This window comes from Poecilia formosa, unplaced genomic scaffold, assembly GCF_000485575.1.
Source record: "Poecilia formosa unplaced genomic scaffold, Poecilia_formosa-5.1.2 Scaffold265, whole genome shotgun sequence".
Taxonomy (NCBI): domain Eukaryota; kingdom Metazoa; phylum Chordata; class Actinopteri; order Cyprinodontiformes; family Poeciliidae; genus Poecilia; species Poecilia formosa.
This window is the reverse complement of record NW_006800204.1, coordinates 433,459-460,328: the sequence shown is the minus strand read 5'-3', so window position 1 is coordinate 460,328 and position 26,870 is coordinate 433,459. Positions and strand designations below refer to the sequence as shown.

Sequence of the window (26,870 nt, the reverse complement as noted above, 5' to 3'; positions counted from 1 at the left end):
CACACACACAGGTGAACACACACACACACAGGTGAACACACACACACACAGGTGAACACACACACACAGGTGAACACACACACACAGGTGAACACACACACCTGTGGGATTCCTCCAGTCACATCAGAGCTCCCAACATTAACTTCTGTTTATAACCTTTATTTTTAGGAATTATTTCCTCGTTAAGCTGCTGTCTTTACCTTCACAGGTGTTCCCAGCGAGCCTGTAACCATGGTAACAGTCACACCTGAAGCTCCCTGGGGAGTTTTCACAGCGCCCGTTACTGCAGGGATTCTGCTGACATTCGTCCACATCTGGGATTCATCACGAGGAAATAAATGCATTATAAACAATATTTTTTATACATATTTATTTCTATGTTTAATTTTTTACATTTAGTTGACATTTTTTCCAGTTATCTTTCAACAAAGTCAATATTTTTGGCATTTATTGCTACAAAAAAGTTTTAATTTTAACTTTTTCTTCAGTTTCAAAAAAAAAAAATTTTTGAACAAATTTAGCTCCGTACTGTCAGCCATGATTCTTCTTCCTCTGAATCTGATAAAAACACTTATATCAAAAAGTAGATTTCTTTCTTCTCCATTTAATCATTTTTAGTTTAAAAGTTATTCTTCAATTTGAAATATTTTGTTTCAGTCTCAATATTTTTTTTTACATTCAATTCTTTTCAGTTTCAGTACAAAGTTTTTGAACAAATTTTATGGCCTCAATTTAGCTCCGTAGATTTAATGAATTACTAACAAGTAAACTATTAATTATTATTTCCAGAGCTTTTAATTGTTTTAAATTTGGTGGAAGACATATTTTTGATAGCTTACCGTTTTCAGATTTAATATTTGCTATAATTCTGACTGAATTGTTCTTTATATTTGATATTTTGCAATGTTTTTTCCATTTGTCTTGATTCAAATTTGTCATAAAATTATCTGAATAATTTATGATTCAGGATGAAAAATGACTGCTGAATTTTTTTTAAATAATCAAAAATGTCAAACAGTTTGATGTTCAGATGAAATGAAACATTTTAATAATGAATCATGTTGAGGTTTCGTCCGTCCAGTGGATTTTCTCACCGAAGCAGCGGCTCCGCTGAGCGTTGGGCTGGAATCCCTCATCACACTCACAGGTGTGTTTCCCACCTGGCAGATCCACGCAGCGGCCACGCTCACACACACCTGGTCTGATCTGACACACGCCACGGACAGCTGCACACACACGCACGCACACGCACACACACACACACACACACACGCACGCACGCACGCACACGCACACACACACACACACACGCACGCTAATGAATGCCTTTCACAATAAACAAATGATAACATGATGAACTAAGCTGAGATCAATACTTTCCAATCTGAAGATCAATATTTTGTTTACATTGTCAATATATTAAAAATGGTCTCAAAACAATATCGTTTATCACAATAATTACTGGGACATTTTATCGTCCAGTAAAATTTGTTATTGTTGTAACATGACGCTGCCAGAGATATGTTTTATTTTTCTTTAAAAAATGTAAAATAATTGATTTTTAATCTGAAATTATAAAATACTTCAGAATATGAAAATGTTTTTAACTTTTCCTTTAAAAAACAAAACCTAAACCTCATTTTGAGTCTGAAGCTCAGAGAAGTTTCAGACTTTAGAGGCAAAATTAATCAGAATTTGGTGAGACAGATTCATATTTAATCTAAAGAATCTATTTCAGATATTTTAACATAAACTGACCCAGTTCTTTACCAATGCACAGCCAGAACCGGATGATCCAGTTCTGGTTCTGGCTCTACTCACGCTGGACTCTGGCGGGCCGGCTGGTCGGGCTCGCAGCCGGCCGTCTCTCCAGACCGGGTGGTTCTGGTCCAGGTCTGGACCCGAGCTCCGAGGTCCGGGGCGGGGCCGGGGTCAGCAGAGAGTCCGCTGGTACCGGCGCCGGGTCGGGTTGCGATCCAGAGGACGGCAACGCCAGCGGCGGCTGCGGCCTCGCCAGAGCCAAGTCCAATCTGCCATTTTGGGGGTACTGTCGGCCATTTTGGGGGTCCAGTCGCCCATGTTGGGGGTCCTGTCGCCCATGTTGGGGGTCCTGTCGCCCATGTTGGAGGTCCTGTTGGCCATGTTGGACCTCCGGTCCAGCAGGGGGTGTCGGTCTGGAACCGGCGGTCACGCCCGGCTGAGCAGGGACCTGGATCTGGGACTGGACTGGACCGGTTCTGGTACCAGATGGTGACCCGGATGAACTGGGTCTCTGCTGAGAACTGGAGTCTCCAGCACCACTGGACCCGGGAACCAGATCTGCAGGGAAGAAGGAGGTCCAGAATGTTAATGAATGATCATCAGAAGTTCTGGAGGTCCGATTCTGCTGAAGGAGAAAAGGGAACCGAGTTTATGTTCCGATTCAAACAAAGAGGCGCTGGTTCCTCCTACTGCTCACTGAAGAAAGAGGAGAGGAAACGAACCTGCTGCAAAAACGGTCTTCCTCCCCTTCAAAATAAGAGCATGAATATAAACATCTAACTACCTGAAGGATTCTTAACAGCTGATAATCAAAACTTCAGCACAACTTTATTCAAACGAATAAAATTGAATAGAGATTTAGAAATTATCCGAAACATTTTATTTAGCGGAAGCTAAGTGCGCTAAATATAAGGTTAGCAAAACTGCTACTCTAAAAATTAGCTCTGCTAACAACTGCCAAGTTAATTTTTAGCTTAGCATTTTATTTATTCAGAAAAAAATACTTTAGCGGAAGCTAAAACTACCAAAAAAAGAGATAAAAATTAGCTCTGCTAATAATAGTGGTGTTAATTTTTAGTTTTGGAAGTTATCCAGAAATGTATTTCAGTGAAGATGCATGTATGCTAAGTGTTTTCAAACTTAGCAAAAGGACTGAACCACAAAGCTAAACTAAAAACTTAGCTCCACAAATAACCATGGAGCTAATTTTTAGCTTAGCGATTTAGAATTTATTTGTAACTTTCAAAGTTAGTAAAAATACTAGCGCTAAATGAAAATTAGGTCGCTATTAGCGGATTAGCTAAAGTGTTCCCCAAACTGGTCATCAGTTTTGCCAATTAAGACCAACAAACAGTTTATAGGGAGCATTTTGTAACTGAGATATTTTTGTTCAAATGAATTTGAATAAACGGTTTCCCCAAAAGTAAAAATAACAAAATCTGATTCCTTCTTCTTTTAAACAAACACTTTAACATGTGTTATGATTAAAACCTTCAGAAGCGGCCCAGATAACGTGAGGCGCTGCGTTGGATCCAACTGGATGCTAACCTGAGCCGCCCTGCGCGGTCAGCAGGGATTCTCGGCCCGTCGAATCGCCGCCCACTCTTTGGCTGATCTGCAGAGTCGAAGCCGAGTAATGGTAACCCGGGCCGGCCGGACAGATCTCCTTAAAGGCAACTGAGGAGCAAACAGAGCAAACAGAAAGTCTGACGAAAAGCCCCAGAGAACCACTGGAAGAGAACCGACCCACCTGAACCAAAGAAGGGGCACCGCACGCAGTCGGGCCCCCAGGCCTTCCCGACCCGGCTGCAGCAGCAGATCTGCTTGGTGATGTTCCGGACGATGGGCAGGGAGCAGGTATACGGACCCCGACTCGAGCCCAGGACCCGGTAGCACTGACCCTTCTCCTCTGAAATCACGCTCTGCGCTGAGGAGGAAACAGAGACGGAGATACGTCACCGAGCACATTCCGGTCCAAACGGGCCGAGACGCCAGAGAGCCGCATGCAGAACCAGAACATGCTAATCTCTGTCCAGCAGAAACACACAAGAGTCCAGTTCCTGGTGCTTTCAGAGAATAAAGGCAGATTCAAGACCAGAACCAGGCCGAGCAAGACCAGAACCGAGCCGAACAAGACCAGAACCGAGCCGAGCAAAACTAGAACCAGGCCGAGCAAAACCAGAACCGAGCCGAGCAAAACCAGAACCGGGCCGAGACAACAATCAGGGAGATGGATGGGAAGTTCTGGACCAACCAAGAGTCAAACACATCTGGAGTTCTTCATTCAGGAGCAGTTAGAAATACGCTAATAGCGCAGCTAGCTTGTCCTTTAGCATGTTTGCTAACTTTGAAAACGTTCGGCACACTTAGCTTAACTTAAATTAATTTAGCTGATTTGTAAACTTTCAGTTAAATAAACTTCAACATATGTGTTGAATTATTCCACTTGTTAGACGTTTATTCATGCTCTTATTTTGAAGAATGTTTACTCAGTAGTTCCATTTCCTCTCCCCATGTTATTCTGTACCCAGAATGCATTGCTGTAGTTGTACAGGAAGCAGTTAAAATCAATGTCCTGCTGCTTTCTGAACGCAGCAGTACCGTGGTCAATTAGCAAAACTCAGCAAAACTTAAACCAAAAATCTGTTCCAAAAATATCAGAAATCACTTCCCGAACCAGACAGGCTGGATGCAGTAACAGATTTGATCCTTTAGAGGGCGATATTATGTTGCAGTACGCGGTGGTTATCAACATGATTGACGTTAGCACTTTAGCATTAGCATACTAAATACTCTGTTGGTATAACTTCTTAGCTACTGCTAAATACCATGTTGGTACAGCGCTAAAGCAGAGCTAACGTTTATGATTAGCACTTCATGGTTAATGCAGTAAACATGCCAGTTAGTGTTGTTCACCACTGTCTGTTCTTTATTACTGTCTCCTACTGCTCTCTTATCAGTAGATGTTGCTGACATTAACTTTCTGTTGTAACTGTTACTCCTGGCTTGGTGTTGCTGTGCTAATCAGCTAACCCGCGCTCTATCCGTAGATTTTACTGCTTCCTGTATCTCAGATGAATCCCTTCTGGTTCAGTTTCTGGGCTCGAAACAAGACAGACACCCAGGAACTGGAGCAAAAAGATTTGGATTTAAAAACAATCCTGGAAAATGAAAGTTTTTAGAAGCGGAAACAGAGACGATGCCTCAGAGCAGCCAGACCAGCATCCTGCAGCTCCTTCCTCCTCCGTCGAGGAATGCCGGTCGGAATGACGCAACTGCGGCCAGGATTCACCGAAACCGCCTGAACGCCTCACTTCCCACCTGATGGAAGCCTGTGCATCGCCCCACGGACGTTCAAGAGGATTCTGGAAGAGTTGCGTTATTCCTCTGGTGAAGCCGGCGGCGGAGTGTGTGTGTGTGTGTGTGTGTGTGTGTGTTACTTACAGATGCAGATTCCATGTGTGGCATCGAGGATGAACCCCAACCGACACACACAGCTATAGCTCCCCCTGGTGTTCACACAGATGCCGTTCTCACACAGCCCTGGCTGCAGGCACTCATTCACATCTACACACACCAACACACACACGCGTGAGTGACGGGATTTCACTTCCACGACTCCGACACTCAGAGACGGGAGGAGAACTGCTGCAACCCAAAGACCTGAAACTCAGTTCAGAAAACCACGCATGGTTTCTGCAGGAAAATTAATCTGCAGATTAAAATCTCCTGATTATTAAAACTGGAGCAGATATGATTTAGACGAGTTCCTGCAAAACAACTTGAATATAAAAAATATTCATGTTTTTCTATGTTTATGTAAAAAAAAAAATCTGAATACAAAAAGGAAAATAAAACCTTCTGCTCATGTTTGATATACTGGAGGATTAGCGCCCCCTTCTGGACTGGATAAACTCATCTTAGGAGCCCTCCACCTGCCTCTGACCTTTGACCTCTCTGTGTGGGTGTTTAACTCACCGACGCACTGCGTTCCATTGGTTCGCTCGAAGCCAACAGGACAGCTGCTGTTGCTTTGACCTGCAAACAAATAAAACATCAATTCAGAAACGTTTTCTTCAGGAAATCAGCATTTATCTAACTTTGGTTAGCTTACTTTACTTTATTCAGGTTTACCGTAATTAGCTGATCTTAGTTTATTTAACCTTACCTTAACATATGTTACCTTCCTCTATATTTATAGTTTGGTATTTACATTTGTCAATAATATTTCATCTAGCTTTGACTTCCCACCTTACCCTTTAATTTACCTAAACCTGGGATAATTCATGGTATTCATGATATTTTTGTCTTACATAAACTTTGCTTCTTTTCGTTCATATTAGTTTATTTTATTTTATTTAGCTTAGTGAAGCTTCATTTATTTTACCTAAGTTTATGTTACCATAGTTTATCTTAAGCTCATTTATTTTACAGATTGTTTATTTGATCTTGGGTCAGTTTTGTTTTAGTTCAGCTTTTTTAATATTTGATTGGCTTTGCTCAGTTATTTTAAAGTGAGAGTTTTGTGTCCTCTGGGGGTTTGCTGTGTTTCTACCTGGAGCTTCAGGACAGAGGCTGCAGTCGGTGAGACCCCAGGCCTTCCCGATTCCCCTGCAGCACACCTCTCTGCTCCTCAGACCAGGAAGTGGAGAGCTGCACTGCAAACACACAAACACAGCGAACACAGATCACACCGCAGGGATAATCTGCTCCAGGAGGATGGAAACTGGCTACGTATCACAAAGATTCACAGCGACATCTTAAAGTTCACCGTCTGTCAAACAGGAAGCGGTTTGTTACCTGCCTCCTCTCACCTGTCCGTCTTTCACCTCTCTGAAGCAGTATTTGAAGCCAGACTGCTGGTTGTAGGTACCGCCGCCCCTCAGAGTCTGGGCCTGGATTCTAGCGCCACCTGCTGGAGCCGGAGCGCCAGCCGAACCCGAAGAGGAGGAGGAGGAGAGGGTCCGCAGGGCTGGGCTGGACCCGGACACCTGGAGCGACACGGAGGCAAAGAACCTGTGATTTTGTTCAAGTTAGACAGAATGTAATAAATAAAAACAACAAAGATAATTAATCACACATGGAGATTAAACAAAAAACTAAATTAGTAAAATAAATTAAACTTTTTTAAAATAAAGTTAATACAGGGAAATTAAATTTTTTACAACATAGTGCAAAATGGAAAAAAAGGAACTACCACATGAAACTATTAAAAAAAAGTCTAATAAAACTATTAAAATAATGTAAAAAGTATTCAAGAAATTTAAAAAAAAACAAAAGTGAAAGATAAAATAAATAAATTGAAAAATATTAGTAAGAATTAAATAAAAATGGAGTCAAATACACAATTTAAAATAAATTAAAACTAAATTTGTAAAAAGACATCATTTAAAGAATGTCAAATGAAAATCCCAAAATAAATTAAAATTCAATTAAATTCATAAAAAAAACTGAAACCAAAATATTTCTTAGTTTTTTGAGCAACTTGAACAGGAAGTTGATTCTGATTGGATGAGAGAAGATGACTGGCTTTACCTTCATCACCTGGTGGATCTTCACGCTGGCCTCTGGGGGGTGCTGAACTCTGACCTTTACCATGCGGGGGTCTTCGTGTTTGGTAAAAGAAACATGAAACTCACAGACAAACCAAACGTTTCTCTGAAAACATAAAAACGTCTCATAAACACTTTGACCAGCGAAAGGTGCGTCGACTCACCTGCGGACGGCGGCGCCGCCCGGTTCTGGCCGAGCGGCAGCAAGAACTCCGACCCAATCAGCTCCTGATTGGCCGCCGCGGAGGAGGGCAGCGGCAGCCGGACGATCTCATTGGTGGAGGCGGCGCCGGGGGGCGGGACGGGGATCTGGCAGAACTTCCCGGTGAAGTTAGCGGGGCAGAGGCAGCGGTCCGTCTGCAGGCAGACGCCGCCGTTCTTACAGAGCAGCGGGCAGAGGACTGCGGAGGAGATGGACCGGGTTCTGCTCAGTCCGGGTCCTTTTGGGTCGGAACCAGCAGCAGAACGGCTGAACAGAGGCTCAATGATCACAGCACTGCGAAAACTGAACTGCATTATTAGATTTTTTATTTTATTTTATTGTATTACTGGTAATATTTGAAACCTCTAAGCTTTTTAAATTTGTTTAAATCCTGGAAGCTAACCAGGGATGAAGCCTGTTAAAATTTAAATGCAAAATATGTGGAAATGTTTGTAAATATGTTGCTAAATATTAAATTTAATTTCTAACAGACTTTAAACATAAAAAAACAAATAAGTACTTATTAAATAACATTTTAATAATTAGTGGTCTTAGTTTAAACCCACAAAGAAATAGAAAAAATTAAATATCAATGATCCTAATAATCCAAATAATTCGCGAGCTCGGGGTCAGATCCTAATATTCCACTAAAATATGAGCAAAATGATAAAGTTCAATATTCCAAACTAAATTTTTAATGAACTTCCAAAAATTAATCCAAACAATAAAATGTTTAGTAAGACATTTTAATTGTTTGAAAAAAAATTCAGTAAAAATTTTTTTAATTATTCCACATTTTTTTACTGAGTGGTTTTGCTTTGTTGGAATTCCCAGTCTGTAATCACCAACATTCCCAGTTCATCTATATCGGAGTACTAACAGGTGAAAGGTGAGGCTGGCGCCAACAGAACCAGCCACCACTTCCTGTTTCCTGTTTGAGCCGACGCCACAGGAAGTGGCTACATTGTTAGTCCGAGAGCTGCTGGAGTCCAAAATGCCGCCGATCAGACGGAAACTCACAGAAACCTCTGGGTGTTTACGGTGCTTTTACTTTGGAGGAGGGACCAGCGCCATCATGGACCCAGAGTGAGTGAGTGAGTGAGTGAGTGAGTGAGTGAGTGAGTGAGTGAGTGAGTGAGTGAGTGTGTGTGTTTGCTAAGCTCAGGTTAGCTGCTACAGAGTGGATTTGTCCTGCATGGTTATCGAACTGAACCACAGATGGAGCACATCAACGCCGAGTCTGGAGCGAGTTTCAGGCCCAAACCCAGAAAACAGCCGAGCTCGGGGTAAACAAAGGGGCACTGTGACATCATGAACACAGAAAAATCACAGAAACACAAACAATCTGTTGGGCTCAGCGTAGGAGGAGAAAACTCTGGAGTTTAAAACCTCCAGCAAGAAATCAGATAAAAGGCAACATGGTAGGTTTTTCTTCAAAAAGACAAACTTAGTTTATCTTCCGTAAAAACAATAGAAGGGGTAAAACATCCAGGGGGTAAATACTTTGAAAGGGACTTTATGACCCCACAAAGATCCTGGCTCAGCGTACAGCTAACAAAATGTTACACAATATGAAGTGAAACAGAGAGAAATGTGTTCCAACATTACTGCAAAGATCATGTTTCAGAGATTCATATTTAAAAAATAAACCATTTCTAAACTTTGACTCTAAGCCAGTGGTTCTTAACCTGGGTTCGGCCGAACCCAGGTTAAGAACCACTGCTCTAAGGTGACCAACAGAAGCAATAATCAATCACATGATAAACTGAAACAAATTTCATTTCCATTTCAGTGATTTTTTTGTTTCTCTCTTTCTACCAAAAACTTAATGATAAAAGTCTTCAGTCTGCTGCTCTCAACTAAACTCTTTATTGAAGGATAATTTTGTTTCCAGAGACTTTATATTTCATTTTATTTATTGTTTGTTTTGTTTAGTTTGGATATTTAAAACATCTTCCAGTTCCAGAGTTAAATGTTCATTAGAATTTAAAGTTTATTGATCTTAGCAAATGTTTTCTTTCATCATTATTACCATTATATTAGTGGAAAATGGTCTCAAAACAACAATATCAGCATTATCACAATAACATCTAGGACAATTTATCATCCAGAAAACCATATTATCAAGAAGCCTGGTTTCAGGTTATTTCAGTCATTAGAGGAGAACCAACAACTTCATCAACAGCGTCAAAGTGTTTCCAATGCAGTTTCAAAAATGTTGAAAAACCACTTCAACCTTGCACAAAGACTTTAATTAAAAAAACATTTTTTTCAAAACTGGCATTTCCACTAAAATTTATCGTCACAATTTCCTGGTCAACAGAAACGCAGCTAGAGAGAAAAAACTGCTGCGGATATGTTACAGTAAATATCTGGTTTCAGCTGTATTATGGATAAAATGCAACTGAAGTATTGCACAGCCAGACTCAGGTCGTCCCTCTCATGTTGTGGTGATTTTCTGGCTGCATGGGAAAGCCTGACCTGAAGGCTTTTATTTGGAAAATGTCGCGTAAGCAACAGTAAATCATACAGAGGGAGTCAGAAGAACTGCGACCGTTGAACTCATTACTGCACCGCTGTAATGTTGGCTACAGTTTACACAAACAGAGAAAAACAAGACACTCCTTCAAACATTTCTGCTCTTCGTGTTAAATCACAAAAAACTGAGAAGAGAACAGCTGTAAGGTCAGGGGAGTTGACCTCTGACCCCATGATGTCACCACCCCCACCCTTTTACCTCCCAGAGCTTGTGTTTGTGTTCATTACCTCACTGCAAGTTCAAACAGGCACACATCACCAGCAAAACATCCTGCACACATCAATCAGAGGTGCTGTGTGTGTGTGTGTGTGTGTGTGTGTGTGTGTGTGTGTGTGTGTGTGTGTGTGTGTGTGTGTGTGTGTACTTGCATATGCTACATATAGAGGACCAGGTCCTCCACTTTCACCCACAAATTGAGGTCACTGTGAAGAGCGAGGACATTTTCGCTGCAGCTCTACTTGTTAGGTTTAGAGATGTGATGTGAATGAAGTTTTGTTAAGATCAGGAATAGACTAGTAATGGTTAGACTAGGGACTGATTTAGGTTTAGGCAGCAGTGATTACCACTAACTAAACTTCATGGTTAGCTGCGCTAACCATGAAGCAGTAATCGTAAACATTAGTTCCGCTAAGTGCTACACCAACACAATATTAAACCTAAGCTAAGCTCAACACTAACAGCATTTAACTAAAGCTAAAGCTCAATCAGTAAATTCAAATATGTTGTGTTTTTGTTTAACACTTCTGGTTTTTATTTATGCAAGTGCTGTATTCCTCATATACACTCATTTGCTTGTTTGTTGTATACTTGTAATTTGTTCAACTGAATATTTCAGCAGCAAGGCAGTTCAAATCTGTTGTACCATAAAAATACGAGAACAACAAATCATAAAAACATCATACAGTCAACAATTGAGAAACCAGTAACAAACAAAATGAATGGAGATTAAAACAAAGTCCTAATATGGTGCAAAATATTAGGACTTTGTATTGACTTCTGTGTGTGTGTGTGTGTGTGTGTGTGTGTGTGTGTGTGTGTGTGTGTGTGTGTTCTGCTATTTATAGCACTGTGAAAAATGTGAACACAATGTGCATTGCAAGGACTTAACTCTGTAGCAAGAAAAAAAACTATGATTTCTGATCAAATCAATAGATTTGATCAAGATTAAATATGCTTGGAAATGTTCAGGAAGTAAATAAAGGTTGCTTTCTATGCTCAGAAATACTTATTTTCGGTTATTACAGCTAGGAACTGGAGACCAAGCCTGAAATCTGGGTGACAGACTCTGACCTGAACCTTTAGAGTTACATAAAGACAGTTAGAAAGTCAGCCTTCTATCACCTGAAGAACATTTCCAGGACTAAAGGACTAAAGTCCCAGCAAGATCTAGATAATTGACTTTAAAATACTTCTGTTAGTTTGTAAATCACTGAACAGCTTAGCACCAAAATAAGTTTAAGACACTGAGTAAATCAGGACTAAAACCCACCTGTTCAGAGCTGCTTCAACACATTTGATGTGTATTTGCTTGGAGATTCAGATGATATATGACAAAATGTGATGTTTATTGCTTGTTTCATAATTGATGACTGAACAATGTTTTTATGTTTTTCACTTTGAACTGCCTTGTTGCTGTAATGTGTTATACAAATAAACTTGACTTATTTTGTTTTGAGAGTTGTCAGCTAATGAAAAATGAAAGCCACATGTCAGCGCCGTTTCCTCTCCCTGTAACTCTTTTTCCATTAAACTGTGCAACATTGTGTACTCATTAAGTTAAAATCCTTTGAGTTGCAGAACATAAAAGACATCTGGATCTTTCCAGCTTTTCATGTTCAACAAATCCAGCTTCAAAAACAAAAACACACGATCAGAGTGAGCAAAAAAACAAATTCATCTATTCAGTTTTCATATAATTTAAGAGGAAGCTGCTGATCAACTGATCATCTTCAGAGTGAAACCTCAACAGCAGCTCCTGCTCCAGGGCATTAGCACAATGCTAATGTGGAAAGACGATAATGACCTGAGAGAAGCAGCTGCTCCTTTATTCTCCATCAGGGTGTGTCAGGTGACGTCCACCTGTGCCGTTTTTGGTAAACGTTTAAAGCCTGAACTTGAATTAGCATGTCGGCGCTAACAGAGTTCAGTGTGTTGAGTGAAGCTGCTCCAGCTCAGCCATGTGACCTACAGATCGTTGCGTCTGAAGAAGAGCCAGTGAATATTTGGGCCTTCTGGACTGATCCCAGATCAGGAGAAGTTAAATCATTGCTGTCGGCAGCAGCAGGTCTGACAGACGCTTTCTCCTGAAATGTCGAAGCTTTCTGGCTTTGATGCAGTTTATGGGACCATTCTTGGTAACACTTTATTTGAAGGGGGGTGAATAAGACTGACATGACACCGTCATACCCACCTGTCATGAACATGAGTAAGTCTTTATGAATATTTATGACTGTTGTCATAAGTCATTCAGTAAATCATGACACTTTTAATACAAAGTTGACATTATTCAAAATGTCGTCATGACAACTTGACATTAAGCAAGAAATTATAACTTGTCATGAATGTAATAACAGGTGAATTTTAAAATGTTATCCTTATAAGACAGCATTAACAAGTCATGAACATTTCCAGTTACCTCAAGTAAAGTGGACCACACTTACTTGAGGTAACTGGAAATGTTCATGACTTTGTCATTAAAGCGATAGAGTAATGACCCTCAATGACATCTTCATTACTAGTTTACTGTGATACACTTTAACAGAGGAGGGTAATGTCACAATTATAATGGTCTCATGACAGCAAAAAGTATGTGTAACAAGTGACTTGTTAATGCTGTCTTATAAGGATAACATTTTAAAATTCACCTATTACATTCATGACAAGTTATAATATCTTGCTTAATGTCACAATGAAGACATTTTGTCTAGATTAATGTTAAGTTCTCATAACGAAGACATTTTGAATAATGTCAACTTTGTAATAAAAGTGTCATAATTTACTGAATGACGCTTTATGACAACAGTCATAAATATTCATGAAGACTTATTCATGTTCATGACAGGTGTTTATGACAGTGTCATGTTAGTCTTATTCACCCCCTTCAAATAAAGTGTTACCCCATTCTTCACCAGTTGGACTAATCTAATCTGATCTAATATAATATAATCTAATCTGATCTAATCTAATGCTTTTAGTGGGTTTGTATGTTAAATCTGAAAAGAATTGATGAAGTTTTAACATTTTTATAGGTAAAATACAGAAAAAATGTTTTTTTTTCTTCATTTAAAAACAGATCAAGATCAGTCAAGTTGAATGGAGAACCACATATTTTCAGGTGTGGACTTTGACTAGGCCATTCTAACCAAACAATCAATCAGCTTTGATATAAACTTGTTTTACAAAGTGGTGGTAGTGGCTCCCTTGGAGACCACCAGGAGGCGCTAGGCGGGCCCCAGAAAGCTGGAGAGAGGATGACAAAAATAAATGCAACAGTAAAAAAAAAAAAAAAACACACAAAAAAACAGGATCTCAATTTCTTAAATAATTTGTTCTTTATCGTTTTTTTTATGTTGTTAAAGGCTCATCTGGGGATGCGCAATGCTAACTAGCTTAGGCTAGAAATTATATTTTTCAGTGTTTCTTTATACTAAACTTTTGTCACTACTTAAATGAACAAGAAAGAAATATTTTTTTCTATAATAAAATATAATCTGTTTTTCAATCATTGTAACAAAATATAAGTTAAAATAATTTGTTGTAAAGTTAATTTTTCTGACTGGCTGCCAGTCAAATCAGTCAAGATAGCATAGCGAGTGCAAAATGGAAAAGTTTCTGGCGAGAAAAAGACCAAAAGAACCTGCAGTGGAGGACGGCCATCAAAAACCAAGTAGTCATGGAAAATTTAAATCAGAAGGCAGCGCTTATGCAACCGAGTAGAGAATTAAAAACACTAAAAGTTCATGTTTATTTACTTATTTTTGTAGCATTATAAGCCTGTTTTAATAAGCAATACATCAATTATTCGCCTGATAAATTAAAACAAACTCCATAATTTCCATTTGCACGATTAATGGTTTTTCTCTGGATTCTTTTCTACCAGAAACTAGAAGACAACCATGTTCAGTCTGCTCCGGTCTCATCTAGAATTTTTTAAGGACAATTTTGTTGTCCTACACAGGACAACATTTATTATATTTATTTGTTTCAGATGTGAATCAGCTTTTGCTATAATCTGGTTCGACGCATCAACTGGTGACGTTTATGATTCCGTTAGATATTATCCCTTTTTAAATAAAGTTCAATAATCAACTGAAAGCTGAACTCTGATTGGTTTTAAACACTGTAAAGCAGATTTAAAAAGTTGTGAACATTTTCTCCTGTCTCCTGTAGATCTGAACTGATTCTTGTATCAAATCCTGAGATAAAAAAAAAATAAACCCCAAAGACAAGCCATGCACTCTTTAGACTCGGTGACATCTTTGCTGCCTGTAGCAAAAAATAAACTTGTTTAATAGAAAGACACATTGTTATTTTATGACAAGCTGCTTTTCATGTTCCATTATTTCTTTGTGCACAAAATCCTATGAAGTTTAACGTATGTGATGTTTCTGAATCCAATGCTGCTGAATGTGAGGCGATCATTGTTCCATTTTTTAACAGAACAAAGTCTGAGCACCCTCTAGTGGATTTACAGGAGTTATCTGATTGGTGGTTTGAACACAACCTAAAGCTTTCCCCGTTGCATCAGCGACCAGCCATGCAGCCTGAATGTTGCCGGGTTTAGTCCCAGATCCTGGGAACTTACAGACTCTGAAGCCGGGACCGTGAGCGCCATCTCGCCTTCCTGCGGCTCTGCCATCGGCGCTGTACAGCGTGGTCATGTTGCCCTGCTCGCAGCGGTTGATGCAGCCGTCCTGGTTGCAGAGCACCTTGCAGATGGTCGGCGTGAACATCACCTGAATCCTCTCCAGTCCTCTTCTGGTTCCCGTCTGCCCCCACGTTGGCCCAGGAGAGGCCAAGAAGATGAAGAGGAGCGGGAAGCAGGCGAGTCGCAGCCGCTGCATGTTCACAGTTGCAGGCAGAGTTTGTGAATTTGTTGCATGGCCAGGAAGCCTCAAAGCTCTGTGCTCTCCAACTCTGAACTCGCTCTCCGTTTCTTGCTAGTTGGTGGAGTGAAAACAAGCACTGGAGGAGGAAAAAAAAAGGGAGGAAGAAGAAAACGCCATCTCCCTCCCCTTCCCTCCCCGGTCAGTTTTCACTAAACCCTCGAGTGTGAGCAGGCAGAGAGAGAGCTGCAGATAATTGGAAGCAGTGTGCAGCGCTGGGCTCAACTCCAAACTAAATGTTTAGCAGGGATCTGCTCCATTGGTCGGCGTGCGGAGCGCCAGTGGTTACTCCTCTTCCTCGCTCCTGAGGCCCTGTATCTCTGGTTTCGTAACGCACTGCCGAGCTTTAGAGGATGTCAGGCTGATGATGCAACCTGGTTTTGGGTTTCAGGGGTCGGGTTGCTCAGTGTCTTCATGTTGCTGCAGGCTGAGCAGGAACTGCTGAGTTTACTCACTTGTTGTTGACATGTTGTTGTCTGCTGAACCTGATTTGTTGCTGTCGTGTTTACATGACGCATCTGGAGCTCTGATTCCTCCCAGTTTCCTCTGCAGCTCCTCTGAGGAGCTTCAGGCTCAGCAGCTGGGCTTTAAAGTTGGTCAACTTGTCCTAAAGCTCAAAGAAATAAAAACGTCTCCAGATATTTCCTAGGAAGTGATGAAGTACGATCTGTCGGCGAAATGTTGAAGCCTTGGCTGAGAAACACATCAAGGGAAACATCATGTTTATGTCCAACTGCTTTTCTACAAGGAAAGTAGAGTTTCTGGTATTATTGGCATGTAAATTCATCTTAGCTTCATTTATTTTACCTCAGCTCAAGCTAATTTATCTGACCGTACATTGGTTTATGTTATTTTATTAGCCCAAGCTTTGTTTATCTTAATTTCTCTTTTTTATGCACCTATTTAAGATGAGCTCAGTTGGATTTGTCGTAGTTTACCTCAGTTTAATTGATCTTATTTTAACATTTACAGATTTGAGCTTAATGTTCATTTTGTTATATTTTTGTGATTTCTTGCATTGAAACAAACTCAAACACAGAAACTGTGACAAACATTTGTCACAGTTTCAGCTCTGACCAAGCTTAGCTTGATTCTCATCTCCCTTCAGAGCTCCATCTGATTTTTTCTCCCATTGAGTTTGATTTGCCCGGTTGAATTTCAACTGGGATAGTCAGCAGACAGAAAGAGGACTCATAAAAGACTGAAGTTGTTGTTTTATCTTGTAGTCTGCCTGTAGTTTTGGCGACGGCAGCAGAGGAACTGAGCGAAGCCGTCCGTGTTGGTCACGCTTCCAAACATGGAAGAATTAAAGTCGGAGCAAGAGGAATGTTTAAGACATTTTGTGCCTGATAGAGATGTCATGGCTCTACTCTCCATGAGTTTGTGTAAAGTACATGCAATTTCCGGTAAGCTTTGTCAAGCTAACGCTAGCTAACGTTAGCTACTAGATAAAATCAGATCCAATCGTTTAAACCTTCAGCAGAAGCCTCCAGGAAGAAATCACTGAAGTCTTGGCGAGTCCTTTGATTGGAAGGTGTCCAGAAAGCATCGCTCAAACTGGTTCTTCAGATGGGGAAGAGCAGCAGCTCCACTCTGAACTCAGAGTCTTAAGTCTGATTAAAAACACCAATCATCTGAATACCAGAGGAGCACGTCATACACCAGGGACACCATAAAGCCCGATGTAGGAAGGAGGCCATTTGGCAAACACTCTGCGAACAGGGATTAGAGGCACGCAGGCTGTCCGCCATCTTGCTACTAAGCTCTTCTTCTGTGGTGTGTAGAACCCCCTGTTGATGTAGCATCCCTGGCTCCCACAATGACAGCTTTCAACAAAACACCCACTGCGGTTGCTGTTGCTTTGTTTTCAGGTGTTCGTCACGCTGATGAACCGGGAAAACCACAGCGACCGACTGGAACCAGACTGGACGTTCTGGAAGCTCGTTCTTCTAGTGGAAACGCACAACATCAATTCAGAACCACATCCAGGATCCAAAGCAGGTTCCAAACTGCTCTGGTGGAAAGTCCCATCAGTAGTCTTAGGGTCACTGCAATAAGGAACCAACGTCTGGTTCCTGAACCTGGATTCCCAAGCAAACTTCCAGGCTCAATGCAGCACACGATCAAACCTCCTCAAAGGTTAAACATCCTGCTGCTGTCTGGTTCCCCTAAAGGGTTTCATTCCTGCCAGCCCAATTCAGTCCACTTTAACCCGACTCCAGTCTGTTTGTCTAGAAAGTCTGGTCCGGTTGGTGAGGTGTGAATGCTAACCAACCTCAGACCTCTGACCCTCCAAATCTCGGTCTGAGTTCGGTCAACTCTGTTTTGGTTTGAATGTGAACGCCAAGTGGACCAGAGACCGCTCCAAAAGCAGGAAGTGGACTACAGCGCAGGGCATTCTGGGTAAATACAACTAAAGCTAACATGCTAGCCTAGCGCTAGCAGCAGAAATGGCTCCTGGTCTTTAGCCAAAGACTAAAGAGAAATCCTCCAACCGCTAAAATCTGACGCCTCCATCTTGTTTCCATCTGTTGACTAAGGAAGTTGCTCTCAGTGTCTTCAGAGGTTTTTGTGTCGTTTCTTTCAGTGGCTCTTGGTGCAGCGCCCCCACAGGCCAGGAGGGGAACAGGCTGGTTTGACTCAGAACCACAGCAGCTGGAGGTGGAGCAGATGTTCTGGTTCCAGTAGAACCGGGTCGACTGGACCATCAGGAGGATAAAAAACCTAAATGTCAACACTAAATCTCTTCATCTTGATAAATTGCAGGAGCTTAGAGAATTTTATGTACTTCAACACATTTAGATTCTGTTTTTGTGTTTTTGAGAGTGCAGTACCCGATTCCTTGGATCAGAGTAAACAGTAAAGGACCAGCTGAGGCTGTAACGTTGGAGCTAAAATAATATATAATAATAATAATAATAATGCTCTCAGTGGCACTTTCTCCCACTGGTGGTGTTTGTAGTGTTTCTGCCTCACTGATCCTGACTTTAGATCAGCCCTCATTCAGTCAGGACATGAGATCATAGACAAACACATGCAGAAACAACCAGGCTCTATTCAGCCAAACACTGTGGTCCTCTGCCCTGCTGGGGCCCTGCTGGGGCCCCGCTGGGGCCCTGCTGGGGCCCTGCGCTGCCGGGGCCCTGCCCCGCTGGGGCCCTGCCGGCACACCAGACTGGTGTCGGTCTCACAGGTTGATCCCTGCTGTCAGGCCTTTGCTTGTTGGAATCCGTCCATTTTCCAGTGCCTTCGCTGGATGTTGGCTCTGCTGGTGGGAGGCCAGCAAGCGAGCGCAGATAGCCTTAAATGGGCAACTTTTTCCTGCTCCGATGGAAGCATCATGATGTTATTAAGAATATACAGTGGAAAACCATGGATACAGGAAGGAAAGAGCGCAGGTTGTTCTAATGTGGGGATCATTGTTGTAAACAGCAGGGAGAAAGGTACCTACAGTAAAAACCACTTAGGAAGTTTCTCCTCCTGATGGTCCAGTCGACCTGGTTCTACTGGAACCAGAACATCTGCTCCACCTCCAGCTGCTGTGGTTCTGAGTCAAACCAACCTGTTCCCCTCCTGGCCTGTGGGGGCGCTGCACCAAGAACCACTGAAGGAAACGACACAAAAATCTCTGAAGACACTGAGAGCACTTCCACTGAACCCAGACCCAGGTTGGGAGGACCAGGGGTCAGAGGTTGATTAGTGTTCACACCTCACCCGCCGAACCGAACTTTGACTAGACAAATGGACTGGAGTCAGGTTAACATGGACTGAACATAGTTGGTGTTTTTGTAGCCTCAGTGGTTGGACTTGATGGAAACATCTGCTGATGGAAACACAAAGATCCCAACAACAGAGGTGGTGAAAGTTGGATCTCTTGGTAAAACTAACAGCTAAAAGCTACAGCTTAGCTTGTGCACAACAGAAAACCATCATGAAAAATGGTTTTATTTTTCTTTTTGCACCAGTGTCCTTCACACATGAATGAAACATTTAGACCTGTAGCTGATCGTGTGCCCCCTGATGAAGAACGGTCTGAGGTATTTTCTTCCAACAGCTGCACAATAACAGGAACTGTTTACTGGTCTAATCGCAGCAATCAGACCTGAACCGTGTGACTGCTTTAACACGCAGCTTATCTGAGGTTTAGAGTGAACACCAGGCCGCCGGCTCCATTAACACGTCATGGACGGAAAACATTCCAGCAGCAGCTTAACGGCCTGCGCTGTATTCACTTTATCTCACAGAACCAACTTATCAGCCACAAAATGATCCACGTTCTGAGGTATGCTACATATATGACCCTGTTTATTTACTTAAACAACAACCCAACCGACTGTCTGCAAGACAGGAAGGAAAAACACACTGAGGTCCAACATTAACAGGAAAACATCAGGCTGTATGCTGCTAAAAATATAGGAAAATAATCGTTTCTAGAAAGCATGTAATTAAAGTGTCATAATACTTATTTTATTTTGACATGACTGTGTAGTTTTTATTAAGAGGCTAAAATCAAGAAAGGTAATCCTGAGCCAAAAAATGATTTATTTCAGATAAAATGAGAGCTTTACAACTAATTTGATATGATTTTCTATTTTAAATTTAATCATTTAATATTTAACTCTTTAAAGAAGTTTAGCTTCTAAGAAACCTCATGCTAATGTGGCGCTAATGCTAAGCCAGCTAACATAAAAAAAGCTATTTATTTTCACATACTTATTTCATATCATGTCTTCATGTTTATTCCAAAATTCTGACAGAACCATCTGAAACCGAGACTCACTGGACCACGAAACGTTTTCTGTTGCCCCGGGTTACAGCACTGGCAGCCATCATGGTCTGCTGCTGCTGTAGCTCATCTGCTTCAGGGCTCTGACTGTTTGGCCGTCAGCTGTTCTGCATCGTCTGGTGGTAACGAGTGCTGCAACTGCAACGCGACTAGTTTACAGCTTTTTCAAATGTTTTGTCACGATTTAACACAGAGGTCCCAAAACCTTTTCCTGTGAGGGCCACATAACTTTTTCCTCCTCTGCTGGGGGCCGAGTCAGTTTGTAACAGAAAAAGTGACGATTGCAGGAGCCTAAATGTAAAAATATATTGTTTTCCAGAAAGCACAATCAAATAACCCTCTCTGGGTTCTTCACAGAATAAATCCAGGGAGGATTATAGTCCGTATTTTCCAAACTATAAGCCACACCAGACTATAAGCCACAACCCCAAAGTGTTTTTAAAAAACCAGTAAACATACACATATAAGCCTCAGATTTCTCTGCCGCTCCAGGTTTTCCACAGCGATGCAGCAGCAGCAGAGGACAGCCAACATCTGAGTCATAACAGGTCAATTGAATATCACATTTATTACGGTTGAAAAAGAAAAGATGCCAAGTTTAGATTTAACAGAACTGATTACGGTAGTTTCCAAACGGTAACTGTAACAGTAAAAGTGCTGATCCTTCATGTTGCTACTAGCATGAGCTAAATAAAAATGGGCGCCTTCTTCTTCTTCTTCTTCTTCTCTTCTTCTTCTTTAGATTTCAACAGCAGCTTGCATCCATTATTGTTGCACTACTGCCATCTACTGGATCCTAATATCTATGCCTCAGATTCTCACAATGATCCCAGTATTATTTAAAAAAAAACGAAAAATCTTCTTTTTCCCCTCAATGCTATTTAACTGGTCAACAACATTCTCAAATTTCAATTCCCTGTTAAAACCTAATTCCGTTTTAATGGGCGCTTTCTTCTTTTATTTCCAATTTTGACTTCCAATGATTCACTTCCTGCTAAAGAGCCCCCTGGTGGTTGAAGAAAAATCCACATATAAGTGGCTTATAGTCTGGAAAATACGGTATATAAAAAAAATCTAAATGCTCTCTGGTATTGTTCAGGGGGCCGGACCAAATGTGGAGGCGGGCCGGATGCGGCCCGCGGGCCGTAGTTTGGGGACCCCTGCTTTAACAGTCTAAATGACAGTTTGCTCAGCTTTAGTTATACTGAGTTTATGAAAAACCAACAACATGTTTGTTTAGGATGTACGCTCCCTCACAGACGTCACACAGAACATTTCGACACAAAACTGCATTTTTAATTGTTTTTCCACAATTTTGTTTTTCATAAAGAACAAAAGTCTAATAATTATAATAAAAATGTTTTAAAAAAACTCAAAGGTCACCTGAGACTTGCAGTCAAGTGCATCCTATACGTGTAATTATTTCTTTTCTTTTTAAAGTCTGTGTTACAGTAGATATCTGAGCCATTCCCCTCTGACCTCTGACCTCCACAAACACGTCCTCCTTCTTGGACCAGTGAGTTCCTGTCATACGACTGGCTGATTTATTACTTATCGAACAATCAGGGCATATCTAACTTATGAAAAGGAAACCGACGTGTGGAAGGAAAATGAATGATAATTTCAAAGCAGGAAACAGAAAAGTGACAAACTGACCTTTAGGAGCAGCGAGGTGGGAGTCGACCCGACCTCTCTGGTTCTGGAAGGCCCTCATGGTCGTTGGTGAAGAGGAGGAGGAAGAGGATGAAGAGGTCAGTGTGTGTAGCTTCCTCTTCTCTCTTCTTATGTGCTTCATCAGCAGGGCGGCCATGTTGCCTCCTCTTCCTCCTTGTGATAAAGAGTTTCTCAGCAGAATGGACTGGGCCTCCCTCAGACTGACACACAGAAACATTTCCATCACAAACAGGAAGGTGTTCATATCAAATCCGGCGTAAAAATTTTTAATATTGTCAAAATGTTCCGCATTTTACGTCTCTATAGGTTCATGATGCAGCGAATATTTCAAACCTTTATTTTTTGTTTACAGAAAATGAAAATACAAAAATCAGGATCTCAGAAAATCAGAAGGTTCTACATCCTACATTTTCTGGGTTGTTTCATTATTTGGTTTTGAGGAAAATGTTTGTGGTTCCAGTTACGGCAAAACGAAGATGAATGCAAAAACCTTGTTAAGTGTTAATGAATCTACTTCTAGTACCCAATATTATATTAAGCAGATGTTATTTATCTGCAAAACATGAAGATGAAAAAGAGTCCAGCTGCATCAACAGACCAGAAACTGAACTCCAGTTAGAGCGGCTTCAACGTGTGTTTACTCAAGTAAGCAAAAGGTATTTGGCAAAAAGTACCGAGTAACTGATCAAATTATCAGTCATTTAATAAAAATCACATCATCAGACAGACCAAACTATAAAGTTAAGTTTATGACAATAATTCATATAACAAAAAACAACAAAATCTGGCAAAAGAAAATTTTTCCAAATCAGTTTCATTCAAGAAACAAAACCCAATAAAGCTTTAATAAAACCTGCAGGTGAGTCTGTCTGCTGATTTTTGGTTAAAACTCGTTTTTCATTCAGTGGAAAATCCAGAAATTTTATTCAACTAAGAGTAGAAATACTTTATAAAATTACTCAAGTAAAAAGTACAGAACAGTATAAATACTCCTAAAAGTAATTTTTTTCAAAAACGTTACTCAGGTAAATGCAGCTGAGTAAATGTAACTAGTTACTTCCAAACTCTGCAACAGACCGATGCTTGCAGAACAGATTTGCTCCATTTTAGATTTGAGGGCCGCCCAAGATCCTCCAGAGGGTCACAAATGGTCCCCGGGCCGCACTTTGGACTCCCCTGATCTAGATCCACCACACTCAGACGAAACCTTTTCTCTGTATTCTGGTTTTCTGCACCACAGAGCTCAGACACCGGACTGAAAGCCTGATCTCAGTTCCCAGCCCCGGTGTGTCTGGACACTGCAGCTGCTGATTTTTAGCAGCACAGCGAAGCGGACAGGGCAGATAAAACTGCCAGGGGCTCTGCAGGGTCACGAGATCTGAACAACGTGTTCCAGCCACAAACTGTCTCAGCGGCGTTAAATCAGCCCCCAACAAAACCCAACAGGCCAAACCTCGGGAAGCCTCGCGGTTCCTCCATGTCCGTGTTGCTCAGATAAAAAGTGCTGCTTGGAACAACTGGAAAGGAAACGATGAACATTGTTACAAAGCAGCTGCGCGGCCAAACCGAACTAAAATAACGGCTCCAAAATAAACGTAGAGATAAAAAAGGAATTATTAAAACAACAAGGTAGAATAACAGGATGACATCATGTTGTGATGCAGTCTAGGATGCTGATAGGCTAATGGAAGGCTAACATAAGTTAAACCGAGCTAAGCTAAAGTAAGGGAAGCTATCACAAACTAAAATAAGTTAAACCCCATCAGCCTGAACTAAACTGCAAAAAATTAAGTTGAGATAAACTAAAAGAGTAATCCAAGAAGAGCTAAAGTTAGCTAACCTATGAGATGATAAACTAAGCTTAGTTAAGGTAGACTGCACTCAAATAACCTAAACTAAATTAAACTAACCCACAGCAGAATGACAGAAGAGAAAGAAGCTAATGTGAGCTAAACTAAGCTTAGCTAATGTAGAATTAGCCAAGTTAAGAAATGATTAAATATAATTTAGCTTGTCTAAATTAAGTCATGATAACCCAAACTTAGTTAAGATCAAATGAGCTTAGATCGTCACAGTTTAGTTATATTTCTATAATTTAGCTTAAACTTAGCCATTATAAACTAACAGGCCAAGTTGTTTACAGGAAAACAAGTTTTCAGCTAACAGCTCTCCAACAGTCACTGTGCTGGAGTTAAAATCCTTATTTTTATCTTTAAGGCTGAATTTGGTGATTTTCAGGGATTTACCAAAGAAACAGAGATGAACCTGAAACTCTCTTGTGAAGTTTTCCGTGTTGAGGCAGCAAAAAATGATATGAATGATTCATAGCCATGAAATAGGTTCATTCATCTGAAAATGGGGAAGTTCTGCACTGAAATGGAACAGTCAAAGTCCAAGGAAAACCTCAGAATAACTTTCATAAACCCTGAATTACTTGCAAACATTACAAACAAGTTTTATCCACAGTTGGTACGTTTAAAGACAAATTCACTCGGAATCCCTCCAGATCTTCCCACAGGCCGTCATGACCCAGGCTCTGACCTCTGACCTCTCAGTCAGAGCATTGAAGTTTGGTTTATTCATCTACATTTCACACTCCAGTCAGCTGGTTTACTTCTTTACAGACAAACAATCGGGTCTTTCTTCTCTTCTGCTTGAAGGAAACTCAAAGTAGACGTCGAGTGTTTCAGTACAAACCAGGAGTCCAACCCTGCAGAACTACTGTCCTTTGGTCCTTTTGGACCCTTTGGACCTACAGCCGGAGACTGCAGATATAAACGATGCAGCTGTCTGTTTCAGGGCTGAGTCCAGAGAGGAAAAAAACAAGGTTCACTGTATAGAACAGGTGACAGTCTCCACCTGCTGGCTGAACAGAAAACTGCAATGAGGTGTGATGATTTGAGATGTACTGAGAATCAGACATCTCAAGTCATCAGTAGAGAGGACACAGTGGGACGACAGAAGAACGTGACAAGGCTGTGAGTGAAGAAAGTCAAAGGTTTGAAAGGTAGGAAGGCACTGCAAGAGAACAGCTGAAGATAAAAGATGATGAGAGAGTTGAGGAGATTGCACAACGTTTCGTGACTAAGTGTGAGGAGACGTCAGAGGACACAAGGGATTGACTTTTACCTCGGGATCTGCCTCTTCATCTCCTCTGGTCTCCTCTCTGCTCCAGTCGGATCCTCATCCTTTTTAACTTCCAGACTTGCTTGCAGCTCCAGGGACTCGGATCTCAATGGGTTCTTGTTTTCTCTGTTAGTTTGGAGCTTCAACTCCAGGACATGTTCTGAATCTGAGCTTTGCCTCTCTGGATCTGGATCTGCCCTCATCAGACCTGTGCTTCCGGAAGATGTTCCGTTCAGAAACCTTAGGGTAACATCTCCTGGATCCCCCTTCATGCCTTCAGCTTGACCTGCTAGACGTCCAGACTTCAGAGGACCAGAGTTGTTACTGTTCAATGGCTTCTGAAATGAGCCTGCAGGTTCAGGTTTCTGACTGGACCCGATTGGTCCAGCTGCTGGGGATATGGAGGAAGGATGGCTGGATGTCTCTGGAGGCCTTCCCACAGGAAGAGGAACGCTGGAAAATTGGCAGCGGGCGCCATAGAAACCTTTCCTGCACAGACAGTTGTTGGGAAGTCCACACGATGATCCGTTACGGCAGGGAGGAAAACATCTGGCTGCAGGACAAGAGGACAGTTTTAATCCACACTCCTGCAAATGTCAAGCACGGTGGCGGAAGGATGACGGTTTGGGAATGTTTTGCTACATAGGGATATCTTGTGGATAAGTCAAGCAATAGAAAAATATGTTTGGACACCATATCATGACACTCGGTTACTGGAAATAAAATATAATTATGCTAATAGTCATAGAATCTCTTGACAGGACAAGAAGGTTGGGGCATGGAGCCAGTAAAGCAGAGGTGGGAATCCACAGACTAGAGGCAGGAAAACATGAGGTCCAATTCAAGTCTGAGTAGCTAGACCCAAAGAAAGAAGAGACCCTAAGCAAGGGAGAATGTTAAGTACCTCCTGGTGGGTCAGGGAGCAAGGCTGGAGGCCGCGACCAACAGCCTTCAGAGGAAACCTTTTCACAGGGTAGAAAGCAACCCACCTCCAGGGAAACGGGCAGAGAATGAGGACAGAAGTAGAAATGTCAATAATCTGAAAGGACTAAACGCCTCCACATACTTCACTTGGTGTAGTACTTAGTACTTCACTTTAGGTGGAGTCAAAGCAGACTGCGAGTGTCCCACAGTAAACTACTCGGTGGAAAAAAGTCCCGACAATGAACTGTATACAACCCAGTTGATAGGCTGATAGTCGGCGGCTCTCTGACTGATGTGTCATGGCGGCCCTGGGTGGCCGCCTTGCCCACCTTGCTACTCGAACTACTAAACGAACCTGCTAACTATCCATTAGGATTACAGGAAATGAAGGAATTTATCCACAGAGTACACCGGAGTGTGAGGGAGTCTGCATGCGGCGCTCCTGGAAGGTCCGCTGGACGCGTCCGAGCAAAGTACTCGGTGTCACACAGTAAACTGTCCGGCGGCACGCAGCGTTCAAGTCGAGCTGTTCTGTAGAGAAGGTAGAATCGGCGCCATCAAATTTCGAAGAGCCTCTGATGGAAGCGATTATAAATAACTTGTTTGATACGTGAGTCAGGGAACATATTGTGGCTTTCGGCACATCGTTCTAACCTGGTCTGGGTAGATTTATGATCTGTCTGAAAAAAAGGTCATATTGGAAAATTTGACACCTTTAAACCTGCAGGAAGACTAGGAGAAAATAACACCTTCGGTTATTTGGTCTTCATGGCGAAAATTAAACGAAAACCTGAACTTAAAATGAAATAAATCCCAAAGTAGAAAGTAAATGCTTACGCTTGGTGCACCTCTTGGTTTTAGGGGACACAGTCCAGCCGAGACAACATCGACCTCCACAAACACGAGGTCTGTGGAGAAAAGGATCATTTATGGCCTTAAAACGCTTCATTCATCAGGAGTTGGTCTGTTATTGAATACCTTTCAGGTCCGTGTCAGAAGCTGAAACGGCCCAAGGCAACAGAAATCAGCTCTGCCTGTTTCTGGCCAATGTGGTGACAACATAAATTCTTCCGACCAAATAATTTTGTTTGTCTGCAGATTGTTGGAGCATCAGCTCAGAATCCATCCATCCATCCATCCATCCATCCATCCATCCATCCATCCATCCATCCATCCATCCATCCATCCATCCATCCATCCA

At 41.6% G+C, this 26,870-nt stretch overlaps 1 protein-coding gene across 8 annotated transcripts in view; it reads right to left on the bottom strand.

The window, feature by feature from the left end:
- Positions 1 to 26,870, bottom strand: part of ltbp4 (latent transforming growth factor beta binding protein 4) — a 40,482-nt gene that overhangs the window by 10,974 nt on the left and 2,638 nt on the right. For 4 of the 8 annotated variants that reach the window (XM_016680980.1, XM_016680979.1, XM_016680977.1 and 1 more), the window contains exons 2-15: positions 26,507 to 26,577; positions 24,749 to 25,298; positions 21,602 to 21,819; positions 7,478 to 7,714; positions 7,297 to 7,367; positions 6,576 to 6,752; positions 6,317 to 6,419; positions 5,740 to 5,799; positions 5,206 to 5,328; positions 3,512 to 3,688; positions 3,310 to 3,438; positions 1,822 to 2,319; positions 1,095 to 1,226; positions 201 to 314 (exon numbers count right to left, since the gene is read on the bottom strand). In XM_016680980.1, coding sequence (XP_016536466.1) covers positions 201 to 314; positions 1,095 to 1,226; positions 1,822 to 2,319; positions 3,310 to 3,438; positions 3,512 to 3,688; positions 5,206 to 5,328; positions 5,740 to 5,799; positions 6,317 to 6,419; positions 6,576 to 6,752; positions 7,297 to 7,367; positions 7,478 to 7,714; positions 21,602 to 21,819; positions 24,749 to 25,298; positions 26,507 to 26,577 — 2,660 coding nt within the window. Of the gene's footprint in view, positions 1 to 200; positions 315 to 1,094; positions 1,227 to 1,821; positions 2,320 to 3,309; positions 3,439 to 3,511; positions 3,689 to 5,205; positions 5,329 to 5,739; positions 5,800 to 6,316; positions 6,420 to 6,575; positions 6,753 to 7,296; positions 7,368 to 7,477; positions 7,715 to 14,858; positions 15,766 to 21,601; positions 21,820 to 24,748; positions 25,299 to 26,506; positions 26,578 to 26,870 lie in introns of those variants that run through there. The other 4 variants (XM_016680978.1, XM_016680982.1, XM_016680981.1 and 1 more) reach the window with 4 other exon arrangements.